The sequence below is a fragment of the Lepus europaeus genome, chromosome 8, assembly GCF_033115175.1.
Source record: "Lepus europaeus isolate LE1 chromosome 8, mLepTim1.pri, whole genome shotgun sequence".
NCBI classification, from domain to species: domain Eukaryota; kingdom Metazoa; phylum Chordata; class Mammalia; order Lagomorpha; family Leporidae; genus Lepus; species Lepus europaeus.
Window position 1 is genome coordinate 49973775 of NC_084834.1, and position 20761 is coordinate 49994535.

At 37.1% G+C, this 20761-nt stretch overlaps 1 protein-coding gene across 1 annotated transcript; it reads right to left on the reverse strand.

Moving 5' to 3' along the window:
• Nucleotides 1-1403: 1403 nt before the first annotated feature.
• PLK4 (polo like kinase 4) lies at nt 1404-20381 on the reverse strand. The gene is made up of 16 exons (XM_062199652.1): nt 20140-20381; nt 19401-19496; nt 18603-18698; nt 18411-18525; nt 14214-15231; nt 13120-13220; nt 10109-10479; nt 9186-9290; nt 8385-8487; nt 7353-7502; nt 6117-6250; nt 5921-6012; nt 5631-5775; nt 4518-4658; nt 3316-3422; nt 1404-2006 (listed from the first exon to the last, which is right to left on the reverse strand). The coding sequence occupies exons 1-16, from the start codon at nt 20167-20169 to the stop codon at nt 1904-1906; spliced, it is 2907 nt and encodes a 968-aa protein (XP_062055636.1). The 5' UTR covers nt 20170-20381; the 3' UTR covers nt 1404-1903.
• Nucleotides 20382-20761: the final 380 nt, after the last annotated feature.

The following is a 20761-nucleotide window of genomic DNA, read 5'->3' on the forward strand; positions in this document are numbered from 1 at the left end:
ACAATGATTTGGATCGGTGAAGAGTGGGACAAGTGCAAGCAGAAGGCTGGGTACATATAAAGCCCTAGACATGGGACAATCTTGAAGCTTTTGCAGAACTTAAAATAGGCCCAAGATGGCTGGAATATGGTGAGAAGGGCCAAATTACTTGAGGTTAAAAAGGGAAGTACAAGGCCAAGTAGGCTCTAAGTATCAGGACACCTTCAAATGCAAGTCAGAATTAGGAATTCTAACTTTAGGCATAGTTGGAGCTAGGAGATCAAATAGTGTCAAGACACTTTTTCTACGGATTCTGTATGCCTCTGCTTGACTTTATTTTCAGATGCTTCCATTTTGTGGGAAGAGGGGCACTGGCAGCCCAAGGTTTGCCACAATTCCAGCGGATGTACCAGAAAAACTAGAAGTAGCCAGGTTTAACTTACATACCAATCCCTGAACTGACCAGAGAGAAAGTGGATGGAATCCCCCACCAACCCAGGTGTGGGTCATGCATCCTTTCTGGAAATGCAACTGGCTGTATGTGAAAAGGAGGCAGGGAAGAATTCTGGCAGGCTCATCTCAGTTACATGTTCCAAAGAGATTTACTTCTACCAATTGTTTTGATTAAAAGGAAATGATTATCTTGTTTTAGTTTCCCATTTCCCCAATTTTAATGTAACTGAACACATTTCCTCTTTATTGGCCATATGTGGGTTTCTTCTTTTGGATATTTGTAACATCATTTGTGGGCATACAAAATTATCAACTTAAAAAAATTAGCCTGCTACAGACTTACTGAATTTCAAGTCCCCCTGCGGACTTGAAATGATTTTGCAGGCCTTATGTTTCACAGATGTTCCCCATCCCTGCGACCAAATCCTCCAAAACAGTGTTGAACAACTGTGACGCTGTCAACTGGATAGAAATAATTTCAATACTTCCCTGATAAAAACCAGCAGAAAACATTAGGTTGAACAGTCTTTATCATATTTAAGTAGTTTCATTCTATTCGTTTCATTAGGAATGGTTTTTTATCAAATATTTTTCTTCATGTTAATTCCATCATTAACTTATAATGAACGTGTTGAAATGTTTGTCTAAAATATGCATAGATTTCCAGATAAGAGTGGAGAAGCAGTATATTTAACATTTACAAAATTAGTTTTTAAAATCTTTCCCCAAACTATTTCATTGTTTATTGTAAATAACAGTTTTCCCCAGGTGTACCATAAAATTTCCATGACGTATTGTCTTCCAGTTGCAATAAAAATTAGAGTTGCATCAACTGAAAAAAAAAAAAAAATGTCTTTCCCTAAAACAGGCAAGAAAATGTAAAAATAGGTTGTCTAGTAACTTACTTTAAAACAAGTATTTAATTAAATAAATCAAAAGATAAAGCAGCATTGCCATATTTATTTTTTATAAAATGCATTTGCAGAAATGTTTCATCCGACACTGGTGCTACAAAAATAAATATAAAACAAATATACACGTTTACATATTTACTAATAACAAAAATACACATTATTTACAACTTCAAAAATTCAAAAACTCCAGCATGTTTGTCCATGATTATCAACATGTCTGAGAAGTAGGGGAAACAATGATAGCACAAATACGCCACACACTACGAATATTTTTCTTTTTAAAAAATTATTCAATACAAATATATGAACACAAAATTTGAGAGTATGTTCTAAGAGCAAAGTTTGGTGTCCTATTTTATTCTATGGGCACAATATTTGATAAGTGACTCAAATTTCATTCTACTCTGTTCTCTCAGAATACAACCTTCATGGTAGATTAAAATGATCTTTTACAGATAGGCTTTCTGAAGAAGTTATATTAAATAAAAAGTCACTTTATTTGAAAGCCAACAAGTTATTTATTAAACATATGTATATATATCTGAAAGGAGTTTTAATCACTGGAAACCAGGAGTTGCATTAGAAAACATCAAAAGGATGGAAGATAGACACTGTAATTTCTGTCTGATGTATTCTGGTAACTTTTCATTTTCTCCATACCTAAGTGAAACAAAAGAAAAAAGAAAAAAACATAACTTAATTCCTGTTTCTTACTAGAATACCAAAAGTACCTTACACTTTTCAATAAATCTTCAATAAGACACTGTAGAAAAATTATACAAAGTTCTTTCTTAAACATGATTCCTTTAAAAGTAGACCAATTTCTAATCATTTTAACAGAAAGAAAATTAGATAAAGAAACTTAAAGTGGTTTAATCAGTACTAAAATAAGCCGAAAATCTGAATTCCTAATTCTAAAATCAATGATAGACACTTTGAAAGCATGTGAAACTGCTTTTAACAAAGCCTCTCTCTGTAGTATAAGGAAATTCCAAAAGTTCACAGAAAATGAATAAAAAGACATTTATTTTGGTGCAAAAATGATCCATGCATAATTTTTTGACAGTACACATCTTCCATGAACTTTTTGAAGACCCATAATATTTCCACTGCTCATGAAGTAGCATGCTTACACTGGCATCTTCAGAACCATACCTCTTTAAAGCAAGTCATGGCCAAATTCCTCATTTTTAGCATGGTGCCCACCCCAAATTTTCATATAAATGAATATATAGTCATCTGTAGAAATCTGCAGGGGATTGGTTTCAGGACACCCCAAGGATATTAAAAGCTGTGGATGCTCAAGTCTCTCTTCAAAATGCATAGTATTTGCATATAACTTAGGCTTATCCTCCTATATACCTTAAGTCATTTCTAGATTATAATACCTACTATAATGTAAATATCATGAAAATAGTTGTAACTGTATTGTTTAAAGAATAATGACTAGAAAAAATGCACTGTTCAGTACAGACACAATTCTTTTTTCAAATATTTTCAGTTGCAATTAGTTGAATCCTTGGAAATAGATTCTGCAGATACAATGAGGTCAATAGCTTACACTCAAAAAAGGCTTTCCAACATTAATCCCTTTACATTAGGGATCTTGCCTTTCATTTGTGGGAAATAAATCAGGTAATCTCTAACAAGAAAGACTTCTTGTCTGTTCCTGTAATTTTAGATGTATTGCTTTGAACTTAAAATCAAAATCTGAAAGGGTCAATCTAGTTAAACTCTGAAATAATGTTAAAAGAACTCTAACCACTTAGATTATTCATTCCAACTGCTTTAGAAAATGACAAAAATGGGTATTATAGACAAAAATGGGTATTAAGAATAACAACAGCTTTAAAGAATATGATTGTTGCCAAAATGAAAACATCAAATTTATTAAATCACTTAGTTCAACATATAGGGAAGGTAAAATCATAGCAGAGGGCTAAATTTCAACCAGCATTTCCAGTCTTACCTAGTTGTTTGACCATTTGGTGATGTATAACTGATAGAAGAAACGCCTGCCTGCACAACCAGCTGTGATCCATCATTGAACTGAACCCACACGGCTCCACTAGTTAACTAGGAAAATAAGCATATGAAATTACCATACAGTAGAGGACTTGAGGTTCTTAAAAGCTACGCATATTTAACAAGTTTTCCACATAATAATAGTAGGAAAAAAAATCTCCATAGTATGAATTTAGAGTTATGGTGGTAGTAGCATTGAAAATGTCTTTTCCAGATTATTCCCTCTCTAAGAGCTAGGACATTATAATATGCAGATTATTCTAAATGAATTGTGTTTCCTACTAATTTCCATTAGGATATTTGAATAGCTTTTTGTTTTTCTGTTTTTTTTTTTTTTTTTTTTTTACATGTAAAACTTCTTAGCAAGAAAGGACTTAGGAACTAACAAAAGCCACAAGAATTATTCTTAGGCTGTAAGAATTTCTCCCTGGCCTGAGAATATTACATTTCAGACTTTGAAACTTCTTCCTTTAGTCACTGACACAAGTGTGCCATTCCAAAGAGGGAGGAGGCATACAGTACAGAGAAATAAACGTGGATACTGGAAGCAAACACAACTAGGTATACATCCAGAATCTGCCAAAGTTCAAGAAGTTTATGACTGTGCAAGTCCATCTACTGCCATGAACCATAACCGCACTATCTATAAAAGGAAAAGTTATACTGGGGATAAGCTAGACAATGTATGTGAAAAACCTGGTGCCGCAGGGCAAGGATGCCACAAAGGGTACTTCTCCAAAAGTATGAGGCTGCATTTTATTTCACTGATAAGTAAAAGTATGTATGTTACACCCGAGTCTCCAAGCTTCAAGCTTTCTGAAAATATCCACATATCAGTCCACATCTACACACAATCCTATAATTTTGAAAATCATTTTCTAAATCCTGTTATCATGGCTTTTAAAAACAAATGCAAAAAACAGTTCACTCAGACCCAGCAGGCAATCTTGTATCAACACCACCTAGTATTCCATTGTAAACAAATAAAAAATGCTAAAATTCTAAATGATGTAACCGATGTGAACAATTTATAAAAGCGTCCTTATAAGGAGAAACCAGTAAAATTATGTATGTATTTGGTCATTGTCTAATCAGTGTACAAAAAAATTCATACTGAAAAAATTCACTTTTTTATAAACTTCTCACCTGTGTAGCCCAACCAACATTTTTCACAAAAACAGACTTCAAAAGTTGTGCTGATTTAGGAAGACCATCTTTTAGATTGCTAGAAGAGATGTTTGTTCCGGAAGCTGTAGTTGTATGGCCAAGTCCCTCATTTGTAACTATCTACAAATAGTTAAAGGACAGTAAGATGTTATTTCTCAGCATTTTTTTTAATAAGCCAACTTCAACAAAAGCAGAAAATTACCAGATTTTTATTAGCTTAATTTTTAAAAAGATTTTATATATTTATTTGAAAGGCAAAATGACAGTGAGAAAAGAAAAGAGAGAGGGAGAGAACTTCCAGCTGCCGGTTCACATCTCAGATGGCTGAAACAGCTGGAGTTGGGCCAGGCTGAAGCCAGGAGCCAGGAACTCCATTTTAGTCTCCCATGTGGATGGCGGGAACCTAAGTACTTGTGCCATCATCTGCCTGTCAGGCCCACTGGCAGAGCTGGCCTGGAAGTGGAGGAGCCAGGGACTCCACACGATTGCTGTTGTCATTTTGGCAGATTTCCTTCATCTTTTCACCGGAGGCACAGGCTGTCATAGGTGCAATCACACTGTGTGTGTGAGCACACAAACACAGCCCATTTCTCTAGGGCTGCGTTTTTCTACATCACTAAGTAGTCTTCATTGGCATGTCGTTTCACTGAGTAAATACAGAATAAATTTACAACAGAACCAAAAACTCCAGATTCCTGGCTTCAGATCAGCCCAGCCCTGGCTGTTGTAGCCATTTGGGGAGTGAACAGTGCACAGAAGACCTCTCTCTCTGTCTTTCCCTCTCTGTCTATAACTCTGCCTCGCAAGTAAATGAAACAAAGAAAAATAAAATATTAATTAATTAATTAAGCAGTTTGGAGAAGAGCCCAGGTTAAGTGAAGAACATATGAAAAAGTCCTTTGACTTGTTCAAAAGAACCAAAAGCAAGCCCATTAGGCTCAAGCACAGACAGTATGTGATACAGTGGCTCAAGGTGAGGCTGGAAAAGCAAGTGGCTGATAAGTGAAAGTCACAGTAAGGAATCCTAATTTTATGTGAAAAGCATGAGGCAATCCCTGAAGGGTTTAAAGTACAGAAGGGACGTCTACTTACAGGATTAACTACTGGAGTCTGTGCTGGAGAAACAGCACTACTCATGATCAGTCTGCTCAAAGATGGTGCCTCTCTCACCGGGTACTCTGGATCCACTGAAGGAGGAGGTGATAAGGCTGAAGGTGAAGTAGTAATACCAGGTTTTCTGAAGGAGAGAGAATTGTCCAAATATACTCCCTTATAGCTTTCAATTTACAGGAACTAAAGAATGTTTAAAATGTAAACATTAAACTTAAAAAAAATTGTATCTTATACATCCTAGCTAATGTTTAGGGTTCCAAAATACTTACCGTCCTACAATTATTGGGAAAAAGGGGGCATTCCTACTTTTCTTTTCCTCTTCTGAAATTACGGATTCCAGTGCTAAACAAATACGATGGCCCTGTTACAAAAGAAAATGTTTTCTGTCAAAATTTCACCTAGCCCATGTTATCATTACTAATCAGTATGAAAAAACTAGTTATAATGAAAAAATTAAGGATGTACCTCATTAGCATGGTCCATATATATTCTTATTTCCTCTTTGAAACTATTAACATCACTGTCACCTTTTAAACTATAAGCGTACCCAGTTTTTTCAATCACCTGAATAAAATCTTCTGTTTTGTGTATTTTTGTTCCTAAAAAACAAGCAGAAAATTATTCTCTTATCATTTCTTTACCTATCCCCAAACTTCTATACATTATCACTTCAGTACATCATATTCCTAGATCAAGGTATCATTTATATTCATTTATTAACCATTAACAAGATGACTCTCAAAGTAAGTCAATAAATACAGGCCATCTATTTTCCTTTTCAGCTTATGTCTGGTTTATATCTGATATTTTTGTGACATTAAAAAAAAATCAACTTCAATAAAAGTAACATAGTTATATGAGGAGTCTTCAAAAGAGTTCATGGAAAAGGCACATTATAAAAAACTATGTATGGATTTAAAAAGTCTTTTGCACCAAAATAAACTTATCCTTTAATCAGATTTTCCATGAACCTCTTAATGTACTCCTCTATGCGTATGGTAAGAGGTATGTGCTGTGTCTCCCTTAGAGGAAGCTTTACAGAACAAAAAGTATATTATCTATGCAGAACAGATTTAGAAAATCAGAGTCTCTGGTTCAACCCTAAACCCTAACTTATAATGTCCATTTGATTATTTAATAAGAAATAAGATACTGTTTATTTCAAGTGATTTTTAAACATCAATCTGGGCATAGTTAACTGGCAGCTAAGTAGGGAAAGAGGACTACTATACAGAGAGGGCACTCCAAAAAGTTTGTGGAAGACGGAATTAAAAAGCTTTTAGTGCAAAAAACTTTTGAAATCCATGCACAGCTTTTTTATGATATACATTTTACAAACTTTTTGAAGACTTCTATTGTAGGGTGAATTATTTATAAGGTATTATACATACATATATTTTGGTTAACAAGATTTAACTTGCATACTGGGCCATGTAACTTATATGTATGGATAAAGACATGGATGCACAAATGAAGAGCTTCCAAAAAAGGTCATGGAAGATACATACTGTGAAAAAACTATAAATGGACTTCAAAAATTAATCATTTAATTCTCATTAACTTTATGAAGTAGTCTTGTATATATTAAAACTTTCCACATTAAGAGGGGGGCAGAAAAATAAATGAACAAAAAACAACCCCACACACTATGATTAAATTATAAATTAAAGGAAAAATTTGCCACTTCTAATCAGTACTTACCATCATAAAACCAAACCTCAAAATCAGCACCAGGAGAGTTCTCCATTAAAACACATTTAGCATATTTTGTAAAATAAGTGATTTTGGGAGATTTAGATCTTACAAGCTGTACAAATCTGGAAGCATACTGATATTTTCGCCAATACTTTTCTAAGGGGAAAAAATGTAAAAATTATATATTATTATATGGAAGAAAGTGTTAGCTTGACATATATATTTTTATTAACTTTTATTTCTAATAGGTTTTCTTGTGTGTTTTGAAAATTTTTATTTATTCAAAAGGCAGACAAAGATAAAATGAGAGGCTCAGGGAGCAGGGGTGTGGGGGGACGGAGTGGAGGTGGGGGCAGGGGGGCAGACACAGAGTACTCCCTCCTCTAGTTCACTACCCAAATGCTCACAAAGTTTGGGGCTGCCAGAAGCTGGGAACTCAGTACAGGTCTCCCAGGTGGGTGGCAGGGACAAAACCACCCGACTAATCACCTGCAGCCTCCCAGGGTCCGCACGGGTGAACCAGGCATTCTGCTAGGGGACATGGGTGTCTTCATTGTTAGGCCAAACACTTGCCCCTTGTTTGTTTCTAAAAGTCATTGCAATGAGGCCTTACTACTCAATGCTTATTTCCCCAATCCAGGATATCCAGAACTGAATGGGAATCCAATTTGGCTCACCACAACAAGAAATGGTCATTTATGCAGCACTGCAATCATTTCAAAGGTCAAAAACTAGAAATGTCATGTTAACAAGTTTTTGTATGATTCTAGCCAAACCAATGCAAGTACACAAATTAAATTCGTGTGAAATGACTAATATTCCAGAGTTAGATTTTTCTTAAAGGCCTAAAGCTACATTGTAAGAATACGAATAAACACTGGATGAATAAGGTACATTAAATTTCACCAGATACTAAGTACGTGATTATGATCTACTGTAGCCTGCATAAAGACAAGATAGGTACAAGCCATCATATCTATTCGGTTTATGAATATATGCATCTATTATCTAAACTTACTTTCTGGTACATTTACATACCTGGTAAATTGTCAAAGCTGTATCTACTGATGTTGTCAGTAGGTGAGGGTGGTCTGTCAGCAAGAGGAAAACCTCTTCCATCATTTGGATAATAAACAGTAATCTGCCAGAAAAAAATGTAAGAATTCTAACTACATAGCATTAAGTTATTGAGAGTATGAAAAAAGTTCAAATGCATTATGAAATATTTTATATAAAAACATTCTTCTCTAAAAGTATTTTTGTTTTTTAAACTTAAGCCAAAGTTAGATTTTATTACTAGCTATAATTATTTTTTAAGCCACATTAATTTATTTAAATATGTTTAGTATGCTATTTCAGCTTCTGAATTCCAGAGACACTTATATATTAAGAAAATTGGTATTTAAAAAATTTAAAGACTTCTCTTGGGGCCAGTGCAGTGGCATAGCAGGTAAGGCCACCACCTGCGGTACTGACATCCCATATGGGCGCCAGTTTGAATCCCGGCTGCTCTACTTCTGATCAGCTCTCTGCTGCAGCCTGGGAAAGCAGTACAAGGATAGCTAAAGTCCTTGGGACTTTGCACCCACGTAGGAGACCCGGAGGAAGCTCCTGGCTCTGGACTGGTGCACTCCAGATGTTGCAGCCAACTGGGGAGTGAATCAGCGGATGGAAGACCTCGCTCTCTATGCCTTTCCTTCTCTGTGTAATTCTAACTTCCAAATAAATAAATAAATCTTTAAAAAAAAAAAAAAAAGGCTTCCTTGGAGAATGAATCAGGATACTAAATGCTTAAGTGATGATTTGAAGTTGTAAGATAATAAGGTAACTTCATATTACCGTATTTCCATCACTAGATATTTGGAGAACTTCTTTCACATATTCTTGAGATGTATGTTCCTTTAGAAGCTCCACACACACTTCCTCAGAATCAAGTATGCTCACCTAAGGAAAAATGAAAATCAGTATCAATTCTCTTGTTTACTAGAATATTTATGACATATATCAGAGTGAAAAGAATAGTACTTAACCATGGTAGAAACAGCTCCTAAAATGAAAGTCAAATAGCTGCTTCACTGCAACAGACTAGACCAGAGGTCTGAGCACACCTGTGAGCCATGAGGCGCCAAGCTCAGAATGTCTAATGAAGTGTGAAAGGATAACCAGTGAGAGAACAGCAAGTAGAAGGGAGGGTGGAGAATAAAGCGTTTTGGTAAGACAAAAGCAAGCCAAACAAAGGCAAAACTGGGTGAAATGGGAGGCAATGAAAACACAGCATGAAGATCAAATTAAAAACAAATCACCATTCCCAATTCTTATTTGACAATTTTGAAACTCTAAACCTATGTGTGCTTACTCCTTTGCTTTAAATAGTTGCAAATGCTAAATGGGAAAAAATGAGTTATTCTTCCTATTTTACCTTTCTGATTTGGGACAAATGTAAAAACAATAAAAACAAAAGCCCAGGGATAAGTACTGAAATTGTGAATAAAATAATGCTTAAAATATATAGCCAGTATTATTTTTAAATGTTTTTCAATCAAATCCATTTTACTTAAACCAATAAAGTTGAAAACTAATTATTAATTTACTGTTATGGTAGAGCTATTTTTTTCCCCCATAAACACCCAATCTTTAAATAATACTTTATGATGTATATACCACAAAGTAAAGACATTAAAGGGAACTAAAAATAATTGTTCGCAAGAACTATATTCACAAGCAAAGTATCATATAGTAAATTAGAAAACTAATGGACATACCACAGCCTTTTTGGTTTTCTGTCTGATGGGTTTTAACCTATGAGCAATCAAAGGAGATGTTATGCTTCGTAGTGTTTGCTTCAGATAACCCAGTTTTGACTCCATACTCCTAGTTTTGCTTTGTTCAGAAACAGGATCTAAGCCAAAACCAGATTCTTGTTGAATTATTTCAGGCTTGCTGTGAAGTCCAGTGATGTATTTCATAGTATTCAGCTGTTTAAAACAATGTGCATTATCAGGAGCATCAAAGTTCCTTTTGGCTTGTGTATCAGTCCAAGCATTTCTTGATGTGTCTTTCTGCAAATCTGGGTGGCCCTGGAAATCTCTGTTTGGACTGATGCTGTTGGGCTCAGTGGTTTCTCTTAAATGACCTATTTATAATAGAAAGAACAATTTAGCAAATAACTAAAAAGATCAAGACTATATAAAACAATGTTATGGTGATTATAATAGCATTTTTTGAACAAAAGAAATCTAGTAAAATAATGTTCGCATTGTATTCAGGATTTTGGTAAATCAGTAGTAGGTTTATGGCTGCACTTAGTGTAGGGGGGACTATGTGAGATGATGAAATGTACTCTATAGTAGCAATATATTACAACATGTTATAATATTATACATGTAAAATAAAATTTATTTTAAAAATACAGTAAGAAGAAAAAGCACATAATGTTTCTAGCAGTGAACTATAGAAACGATCACTGAAAGTAGTGTTTATAAATTTTCTAATAATTAGACAGTTTAAGATATGACAAAATAATATAGCAACTATTTAAAGGACTTTTTTTTAAGACTTATTTATTTTATTTGAAAGTCAGATTTACAGAGAGAGAAGGAGAGGAAGAGAGAGAAGTCTTCCATCTGCTAGTTCACTCCCCAATTGGCCGCAATGGTCAGAGCTGTGCCGACGCAAAGCCAGGAGCCAGGAGCTTCTTCTGGGTCTCCCATGAGGGTGCAGGGGCCCAACAACGTGGGCCATCCTCTACCGCTTTCCCAAGGCACGGCAGAGACCTGGATCGGAAGTGTCCTTTAAGGGGGCCAGTGCTATGGTCTATTGGGTAAAGCCGCCGCCTGCAGTGCCGGCATCCCATATGGACACTGGTTGGAGTCCCAGCTACTCCACTTCTGATCCAGCCCTCTGCTATGCCCTGGGAAAGCAGTAGAGGATGGCCCCCTTCCTTGGGCCCCTGCACCCGCAAGGGAGACCCAGAAGAAGCTCCTGGCTTCAGGTCGGCGCAGCTCTGACCACTGGGGCCAACTGTGGAGTGAACCAGCAGATCGAAGACCTCTCTCTCTGCCTCTCCTTCTGTGTAACTGACTTTCAAATAAATAATAAAAAAAGATCTTAAAAAAAAAAAGGACATTTTAAGCCAGACTTTGAAAGAATACCTTTAGTATTCACAAGATTAGGACAGAAAAGATATTAACTTGAAATTAATTATTCATTCAAGGCAAAAACTAGTCCCTAGGGCCACCTACTATTTCTAAAGTAAACCCAATGTACTAACAAAGGCAGATACGTAAATTTACTTTTAAGCCAACAACTATTTACACGATCTTTACTTAGGTGATACACAAGTAAAAGTAAAGACACCATATGAATACCTTGTATATTATTAATCTTTATACTATTACATAAATATTTCTATCTACATTTACTCCTATTGAGCTTTATTTACCATTTTATATCTTACATAAGTTAGAATTCACATGAGAATATTTTTAAAGATCTTATGATTATATTACATAATTTTTGAGGCAATTTTTCATACTAAACTCAAAATCTATGTGACAAATTTTTTCTTAATTGACCTTTCAGTGCATTTCTTCCTCACTTCCACATGGTAGAAAATATTCTGTATCAAATAACGTGAATTCTAAATTGCAGCCAACACTATTAAATTTTGATAAACAAACTTATCTACATATTTCAGACAAATACAAAGTATATGTATATAAAACAGAAGTACAAGATTAAGTACCTGGCAGTTTTACAGTTTAAAGACCAAACTTAGCTCTCTATACCTGTTCCTTTCAAGTAAATGAATAAATCTTTAACAAACAAGCAAGCAAAAAAACCAAACATGAATTATTATCTCTTAACAAGCACATATGAGAACATTAATTCTTCTTGGAGCTCCTGAAAATGTTTGTAAAAATAGGCTCTTGGATGACATAACAACCCTCTGCTTAAGTTACAGCCATATTACACACTCTTTGCAAGGTAATACAATACTTAGTAAAGAAAGACCTCCTCCTCTCCATATGTCTTTTTCATTCTCCTTATTCCACCATTATTTCCCAACTCACCTTCTGTTAACCTGTTATGTTCATTAATGAGGACGGTCTCCTCCTCTCCGTATGTCTTTATCATTCTATTTCATCATTATTTCCCTATTAACCTTCTGTTAATCTGTTTGTTCATTAATGAGAAATGTTTAAACTTCAAACTGTATACATAATGAAATGCATGATAGCTGCTTTGAAAGTGTTTAGGTTTTAGTAGCTGTGTATTTCAGTGTAAGGAGTCACTGGTCAACAAATGTTCATATCTGTTTCTAAGATCAACCACATTTTGGTTATCTTATGGGCACTGACAGTAGGTGCTTACTATAAAGTTTCAAAGCAGAGGGGTTAATAGAGCCTCTGAACCAGACAGTGTGGGCTGGAGCCCTGGCTCCTCTATTTAATGGTTGGGTAGGCTGGGGAAACTGAACTGTGCCACATATGCCTCATCTGTTAGAAAGGGGTAACCATATCTTCCTCATACGTTTTTTTCAATGAGAACTTAATAAGTTAATCATCTATCTATTTAAGCATTAAGGACAATTGGCTGACTTACTGTAAATATTCAAAATGAGTTAATACTTGCTATTGCTATTATTTTAATATACTCTTATTTAAATTTATTGAAAGTACTTTATTTTCTTAACAAAATCCAAATAGAAAACTACAGTGCTTGGTAAGAATGCAAGTTATTAATTTCTTGTTAAATACCCCATTGAACCCACCATTTATTTGCAGATTCCCAAACCACTGTTGCATCATTTCAGCCTGAGGTGTCTGATCTGAAAATGGAAACGGAGTTTTTCCTGGACAAAGGCGATTGGAGCTAAACAAAAGAAAACAGCACATAAACTAATCAAAAATCATCACGTACATTTTTAATAAAAAAATATTAGAAAAGGAGGATACTTCTATTTGAATACCTTAAAATTTTAAATTGTAGAAAACAGTATTTGAATAATTGTCTCTAAAAAGCTAAACTCCCATGTCAAAATGCCCATTGTGATGTTTCTAGATGGCTACTGCTCTAAAATCAGAAGAAAAAAAAATGCTGCAACTACTAAACAATTAGTTTTCATGTTAGAAGTAGCCAATACTATGATTACTCATCACTAAGGCTCACCTCCTGTCTTTCAAAGTGTATAATCACTATTACAGACATATTTAATACATTGTACTTTGCACTGGACTTCTGCTCTATATAAAATAAAAAGGGAAACTAAAAGTTCCCAAGTATTAAACATATGCTATAAACCCATTAATAAATATACTCACTTTTAAAGGAAAATTTAAAGCATAACTCAAAGTTATTCTAATTCTCCCCCTATCAAGAAATGAAGATCTGGGGCTGGTGTGGAACAGTGGGCTAACCTGCCACCTGCAATGCTGGCATCCCATATTAGAGTGCCGATTCAAGTCCTGACTGCTCTGCTTCTGATTCAGCTTTCTCTTAATGCACCTGGCAAAGCAGCAGATCATGGCCCAAGAACTTGGGCCTGAGCCACCCACATGAATTTCCCAGCTTCTGGGTTTGGCCTGATCCACTCTTGACCACTGCTGACATTTGGGGAGTGCACCAGCTGATGGAAGATATCTATCTCTCCCTCTGTCACCCTTTCCTTTGAATAAATAAATAGATCTTTTTTTTCTTTTTTTAAATGGACAATTGAGAAGTACTTCAGGATCACCTGAGAGTGTTTTAAGAAAGTATCATTCATTGTCCTGAGAAACCCCTTAGGTTAGTTGAAACTTTAATTACATTAGCACAGTGTTTACTGGTTTACCAAAAAACAAAATGTTTCTAATAAATTATTCTTACAGTGCTTGATCGACATCAGGTCTTTCAAAAGATCCAGAATTATTGGAAGTCTTTTCTTTAAAGACATGAAAAATATTGACATTGCTGTTTGTGGGTGAGTATCTCTCTTCACTTTCATCTACTTCTGATCTTTTTGACTTCAAGAGCATTTCTTCTGAATGACACCGTTCCATTGCACACGTCTTTGCTCGAGACTGAGTGTTGTAAGCCTCAGATCTGTCAGAGGAATGGGCTCTGCGAAGGTATCGAGAACGTGGCCTTTCTTCTGCGTCTTGGATTACTCTACCCCTTCTGCTATCACCAGTTTCTTGATTTCCCCACTGAGTATAAAAACTGCTTCCACTGCCTGCAGAAGAAAAATCACTTGCATTTTTATTCTTTGGAAATACAGTCATTTTATTTGGGAGTGGCTGACCAATCAAAAGTCTTCTTCTGTCAAATAAACTACCACTCATACTGGTACTGGAAGCTGTAACTGCAGTAGAAATCGTAGCATGTCCACTATCAATGGAGTCTTCTACAGTTCCTAAATCTTTATTTTTTGTTGGAGAATTTCTAGACATAAAAGGATGGTCCATTATGGAAGACAGACTTAAGCGATCCGCTGGATTTCTACGAAGCAATTGGTGAATAAGGTCCTTGGCTTCTCGTGACAAAAAAGCTGGCATTTCATAATCTGCCAATACTACTTTATTTAAGGTGTTCTTGACTGTGTCAGTGTCAAAAGGTGGTCTCCCAATAAGTAATGTATAAAACATACAACCCAAGGACCAAACATCAGATTCAAGTCCATGTGCACTTCGAGTTGCAATTTCTGGTGAAATGTAATTAGGAGTTCCACATAAAGTATAGTGCTTTTCATGCGGCATTTTCAATTGTGTTGCCAGTCCAAAGTCGGCAATCTTGATGTTCATATTACGTGTAAGTAAAAGGTTAGAAAGTGTGAGATCCCGGTGTAATATACCATGAGAATGAAGATACAACAGTCCTGTGATGATCTGGTACATGAAGTGTCGAGCTGTTAGGATGCAAAAAGGATAACTTACAATTTAGAAAATCTGGATGATTCAATGTTCAGAGTAACACTAAAAAACCAAAGTGTATTTGCTAGAGTATGAAGTTACAACGCTTGCTTGCCGCTTGGATTTACTGACAAAAATATCACTGTGGTGCTTTCACAATATTATCTCTTTCTTTTCAAGAAAAACAGTCACTCCTTTTAATGTTTGTCCTCTCCTAAACACAGCTAAGAAAAGCACAATTTTACTGCAATTGGTGCTGACTAGGGTACCTAGTAACCTAGGAGTAACCAGAAGTTCTTATGGATTAAAAGTATCTATTTACAATTGTATAATTATACAAATTGCATCATCTATAAATATATTCTAATTGTAAAAAATTAGAAATAAAATTTCTTTTATGCTCCCCAAACTCTCCCTAGAAGTATAACTGTCAACTTATTATATATTAACTTTTGTTCTGCATCATATTTACATAAATTCTATAAACACATTATAATAATGTTTTTCAATGTAAGAATGGTACCAAATATACATAGTTTTTGTATTTTTTCCCATTTCACAATTTTTCTTAGAGTTATTTTAAGTCAGTACCATACATTTTTATTTTATCCAATTGCTTTTGATGAATATTTGGGTCATTTCTAAAATATTTTAGGATTATAAAAGATATGGCAATAATCATTCTTACATACTTGTTTTCTTATGTATATGCATTTTCAGAAAATTCAAGGTGGAGAATCACTGTTTCAAAAACAATTTGGCATTTCCTGTTTGCCAAATTACTCCTGAAAAGACTACATTTTCACAGTTTCTTGTTAACCTAGTCTCAAATCAGTAAGTAAAACAGTACCTTATTATATTGGTTAGCATTCTCATGATTACTATACAGAATTTTTCATGTTTACTGGCCAACTGAACTTTCTCTTCTGTGAATAGTCTGCTTATATCCCCTGTCCATTTTTCCTGTTGGATTACCCTTTACTCTTTAGCCATGCTTTACATTAGTTAACATTAATTTTCTAGTCATACATTTTGCAAATTGTTTTTTTCTCTTTGTCTTGTAACTGTTAACAGTATCTTCTGTGAAATAAAACTGCTTCATTTTAGTTCAAATTATTAATTCATTTCTTTCATAACTTTTGAAGGTTCTGTTTTATCTTATTATACAGTACTATGAAAAATAATCAATATGTACATTAGTTTTTCTATTTGTATTATTTCCTTAGAATAAACTTCCAACAATAGAATTTGAGTCAAAGAACATGAACATTTAACTATATATCTATGACCAAACTGTTTCCCAAAATAGGTTATGTGGACTCAAATGTAAAAACTGTCTATCAACAACCATTGACCACCTATTTTTTTTCTCTAAATATTATTTACTTGACAGGTAGGGTGAGAGGAAGAGAGGGGATGAGAGAGGGTGAGAGAGGGGGAGGGGAAGAGGGAGAGAGAGAGAGAACGAGAGAGAGAATATGAGAGAGAGAGAGAGAGAGAGAGAGAGAGAGAGAGAGAGAGAGAGAGAATCGGTTCTTCCATTCTGCTGGTTTATACCCCAGATAGCTACAATAGCTAGGCCCAAGCCAGGAGCCAGGAACTCCATTCAGGTCTCCCACATGGGTGGCAGGGGCCCAAGTACTTGGACCATCTCCTACTGCTTTCCCAGATGGATTAGCAAGGAGTGGACTGGAAGTGGAGCAGCGGGGACTTGCTCCTGCACTCTGTGGCTTAACCTGCTGTGCCACAATGCTGGCCCCAACAAACATCTTTCTTTGCTTATCTTCAATCTCAGTTAACAAGCAAGATAACATGAAAACAAGCATTTGTCTGACACTAAATAGACCTTATTTGAAACTGATTTGAACTGTAAAAAATTATGAGAAATTTGGCAAAGTTTGAAAGTGACCATGAATTTTTTTAGCAAGGAATTAAACTTGACAACATCTTTGTTGTGCTTTTTAAAAACTCCCTATGTTATAAATATATATATTAAAATATTTACAGATAAAAAGATGTCTAGATGTCTACAATATACTTCAACATACTCTGGGGGTGGGTATTTGGCCTAGTGATTACATCACGGGTTAAAACACCAGCCTCTGATGTCCTGTATCAGAGTGCCTGGATTTGATTCTTGGCTCCAGCTCCCCATTCCAGCTTCCTGCCAGTCCCGATCCTAGGAGGTAGCAGGTGATGGCTCCCATAGTTGGGTTCCTGCCACACAAACAGTTCAAGCTCCAGGCCCCTGGTTCTGGACCTGGGCCTAGCCCAGGCTCTGCGGGCACTTCCTCTGTGAACCAGCAGATGGAGTCCCATCTTTCTCTCTTTCAGACATAGAACCTCTTGAAAAAAACAAACTGGCAAATCAGGGGATTCATAACACTACAGAGAAAGTAATTTGATCGTAAGTCAATTGTTTAGGAAGCTAGGAGTTAAGTTCAAGGGGGCTAATTATAATACTTCATCTACTTGGGACCGGTGCTGTGGTGCAGTGGGTTGAAGCCCTGGCCTGAAGCACTGGCATCCTGTATGGGCAACAGTTTTGGTCCCAGCTGCTCCTTTTCCGATCCAGCTCTCTGCTGTGGCCTGGGAAAGCAGCAGAAGATGGCCCAAGTCCTTGGGTCCCTGCACCTGCATGGGAGACCCAGAGGAGGCTCCTGCCTTTGGATTGGCGCAGCTCCAGCTGTTGTGGCCATCTGGGGAGTGAACCAGTGGATGGAAGACCTCTCTCTCTGTCTCTAGTCTCTCTGTAACTCTGTCTTTCAAATAAAATAAATCTTAAAAAAAAAAAAAATTTCATCTACTTACTTTTCACATTTTAGATAATAAGCGAATTCAATGGTTATTTGTGCTTGATTTAGAAACTACCTTATAGTTATCAACAGCATTCTAAAGAGTTTTCTAGGTGTGAAGAATGACACTAACGTGCCACCAATGATTTAATTTAAAAAATACAGTTTTGGGGTTAGCAGAAGGATAACTTTCTCATTTCTGTAATGACTGAATTGTTTTAATTAAGAGCCTTTTTTTTTGAGGGGGGATCTCTTTTTCTACACTGAAAATAACAATGTAAAGTTTTGCCAAATATTATAAAATCAATATATCCTTTAAAAGCAAATTCTAATCTACCAAAAGTAAACAAATGAATAAATCAAAAGAAGTATCAGCCTACCTTCATTTTCTGAGAAGGGTTTCATTCTGTTCTTTAGATACCTGTTCATTTCTCCATTATGACACATTTCTAATACCAGGTATACATAGTTGTTATCTTCAAAATAATTATAAAGCTGAAATGTGAAAGAGAATAATTATAATATATGGCAATTCAGTGTCTTTGGCTACTTCTATCAAATTTGTATCTTACCTCCAAAATAGAAGGATGTTTCAATTGGCAATGTATTTTCACCTCATTTTGCACTCTCTGTACCATTCCAGCTTTGTACATGGCCTTCTTATCTATCTGAAAATAACAGATGAGAGGTTTAAATGATAAAATTTAAAATGTGAAGTTTTTAGAAGTCGACTTTGAAAACAAAGTATATTTTATATATAAGAAGTCTGAAGTCCTTTATCTGTAATTTTGAAGTCAAACTTATTCTGTTTCTTTTCACTGCATATCTAACACAGTGCCTGGCAGACTCAATAGAAGTTTTCCCAATGTATTCCAATATTCTCTCTCAATTTAAACTCCTTAAGCTAGCCGATCTATAAGAAAAACAATTCAAATTTAGCCACACTTTAAAACAAAATTTCTCTTCCATCTTCCAACTGGCTTAAATGATTCTTAATTCATGTTCATGTCAGTCCTATTAAATTGACTTCCAACTATCAGGAACAGTATTTTGGGTCATTACAGTGTAATGTAGAACTATACCTAAGAAAATTCTTATTATAAAGAATTACCTGATCTCTACTCATTACTCTCAAGTATTAATATTTACAACATATACCAGGTCTACTGAACATTAACGGAAATAAAACACTTATTTAAGTTAAGGTCAAGGCTGTCTCAAAAGGTCCTTAAGCTCAACTGCTGGGCCTGGCATTCCTACTGTCTTATACAATGTATTCTTCACAAAGAAAAGTAAGGAGTCTCTGACACATGAAACAGTACACCTCCCTGGCTACTTGCAAAGTACAAGAGAAAAGCTGATATTCTTACCATTTTGATTGCAACTTCCAAACCAGTATGAATGGATTCAGCTCTATAGACACCAGCAAATGATCCTTTGCCGAGCAGATTTCCAACCTTAAAATCCTTAAAAGTTAAAATTAAAGATTATATGTGATGACTTACACAAGAGAGGGGAGAGACATGGGAAAGGGCTGGGAAAAAGATAAAATGGATCGTGAGGGAATCCGACAAAATTCAAGCACCTTGATAGAGCAGGTGTCTGGGGTGGGAAGCATGTTGACACCTTGCGGGGCTCCCTGGGCTTCCAGGCTGGGCTCTGCATGCAGCACCCTAACCTGCCTCCTCCACCTCGGTGCAGCCTTAGCGTCCTCCTCCCACCTCCAGCCAACCCCCTGGGAGCCGAGAGCCCGCACAGAATCCCGCCGCAGCGCCCGCCAGACGTAACCGCCATCCCCTTGGGGAAGGGGGAGGCAGCTGTGCCCCCGCTCCAGCGCGGCAGGTCTGGCGGGAGCTATCACAGGAAGCCGCGGGGCCTGGGGAGGAGGCCGGGCTGCGAGCTACTCACCTGTCCGCCGCCCTCCCACCCACGGCCTCTGAGGGGCGGGTCGCCCCGCCCCCAAACAGCCGGGCCCTCGGCGGTTGGCACCTTCCCCAGGGGTCCGGGCGCCCGCCCGGCAGCCGTTAGCCCCGCTCGTTGCCTTCCCCACACTGGCCTCGAGTCCGGCGCCGACGCCCACCCTCCCCGCAGACCGCCGCGTCTTTTCACCTCGATCTTCTCCCCGATGCAGGTCGCCATGTTTCCAGGCCGCGGCTGCTACTCCCCGGATTAGCTCCCTTCGCGTAGTCCCTTCGAGGCAGCGCTCCAAGCAGCCAGCCGGTCTTGGCGCCCATCAGGCGCTTCTCTCTAGGCCGCCGTTCCCGGCGACGACGGTAGAGCCACCGAAAGGTCTCCCTGACACCTTCCGAGGCCTGGGCGGTGCCTCTGTGCTTCCATTTTGAAAAACTCCCGCCGCTTGCCGTCCGGGCGAGGTTGGCCGTGACGTAACCAGACGGGTCGCTCCGGAGAGGCTGCGCCGGGGCGCGCATGCGCCGCAGCCGCCCCGCCGTGGTCCGCGGAGGCGTCCGAGCCTGAGGGCCGGGCGCCGGAAGCGTTGTGGGGACCCCGGGCCGGGGGACCCGGGCGTCCGCTTCCCGGCGTTCGGAAGCCGCGTGAAAGAGCAAGCCTTAAAGAGGGGACGTTTATAAGTGACGGGCTACTTACTTCACGGTCTGAAAATCGACTTCCAATTCTGAGAACGGTGTGATACTTAAAATGTCCAAAACGTTTAGACTGGACATGATATAAGTCTTACGTTGCACATGCGCATACCATTGGCGTTTTTTGTAAT

Bases quoted from the DNA above. Each gene is read 5' to 3' on its own strand.
- PLK4 (XM_062199652.1), bottom strand. From the start codon at position 20,169: ATGGCGACCTGCATCGGGGAGAAGATCGAG. The intron at 18,526-18,602 runs GTAAGATACAAA...TTCACATTTCAG, and splicing joins AACATCCTTCTATTTTGGAG to CTTTATAATTATTTTGAAGA. The intron at 2,007-3,315 runs GTAAGACTGGAA...TGTTTCACTTAG, and splicing joins CCAAATGGTCAAACAACTAG to GTATGGAGAAAATGAAAAGT.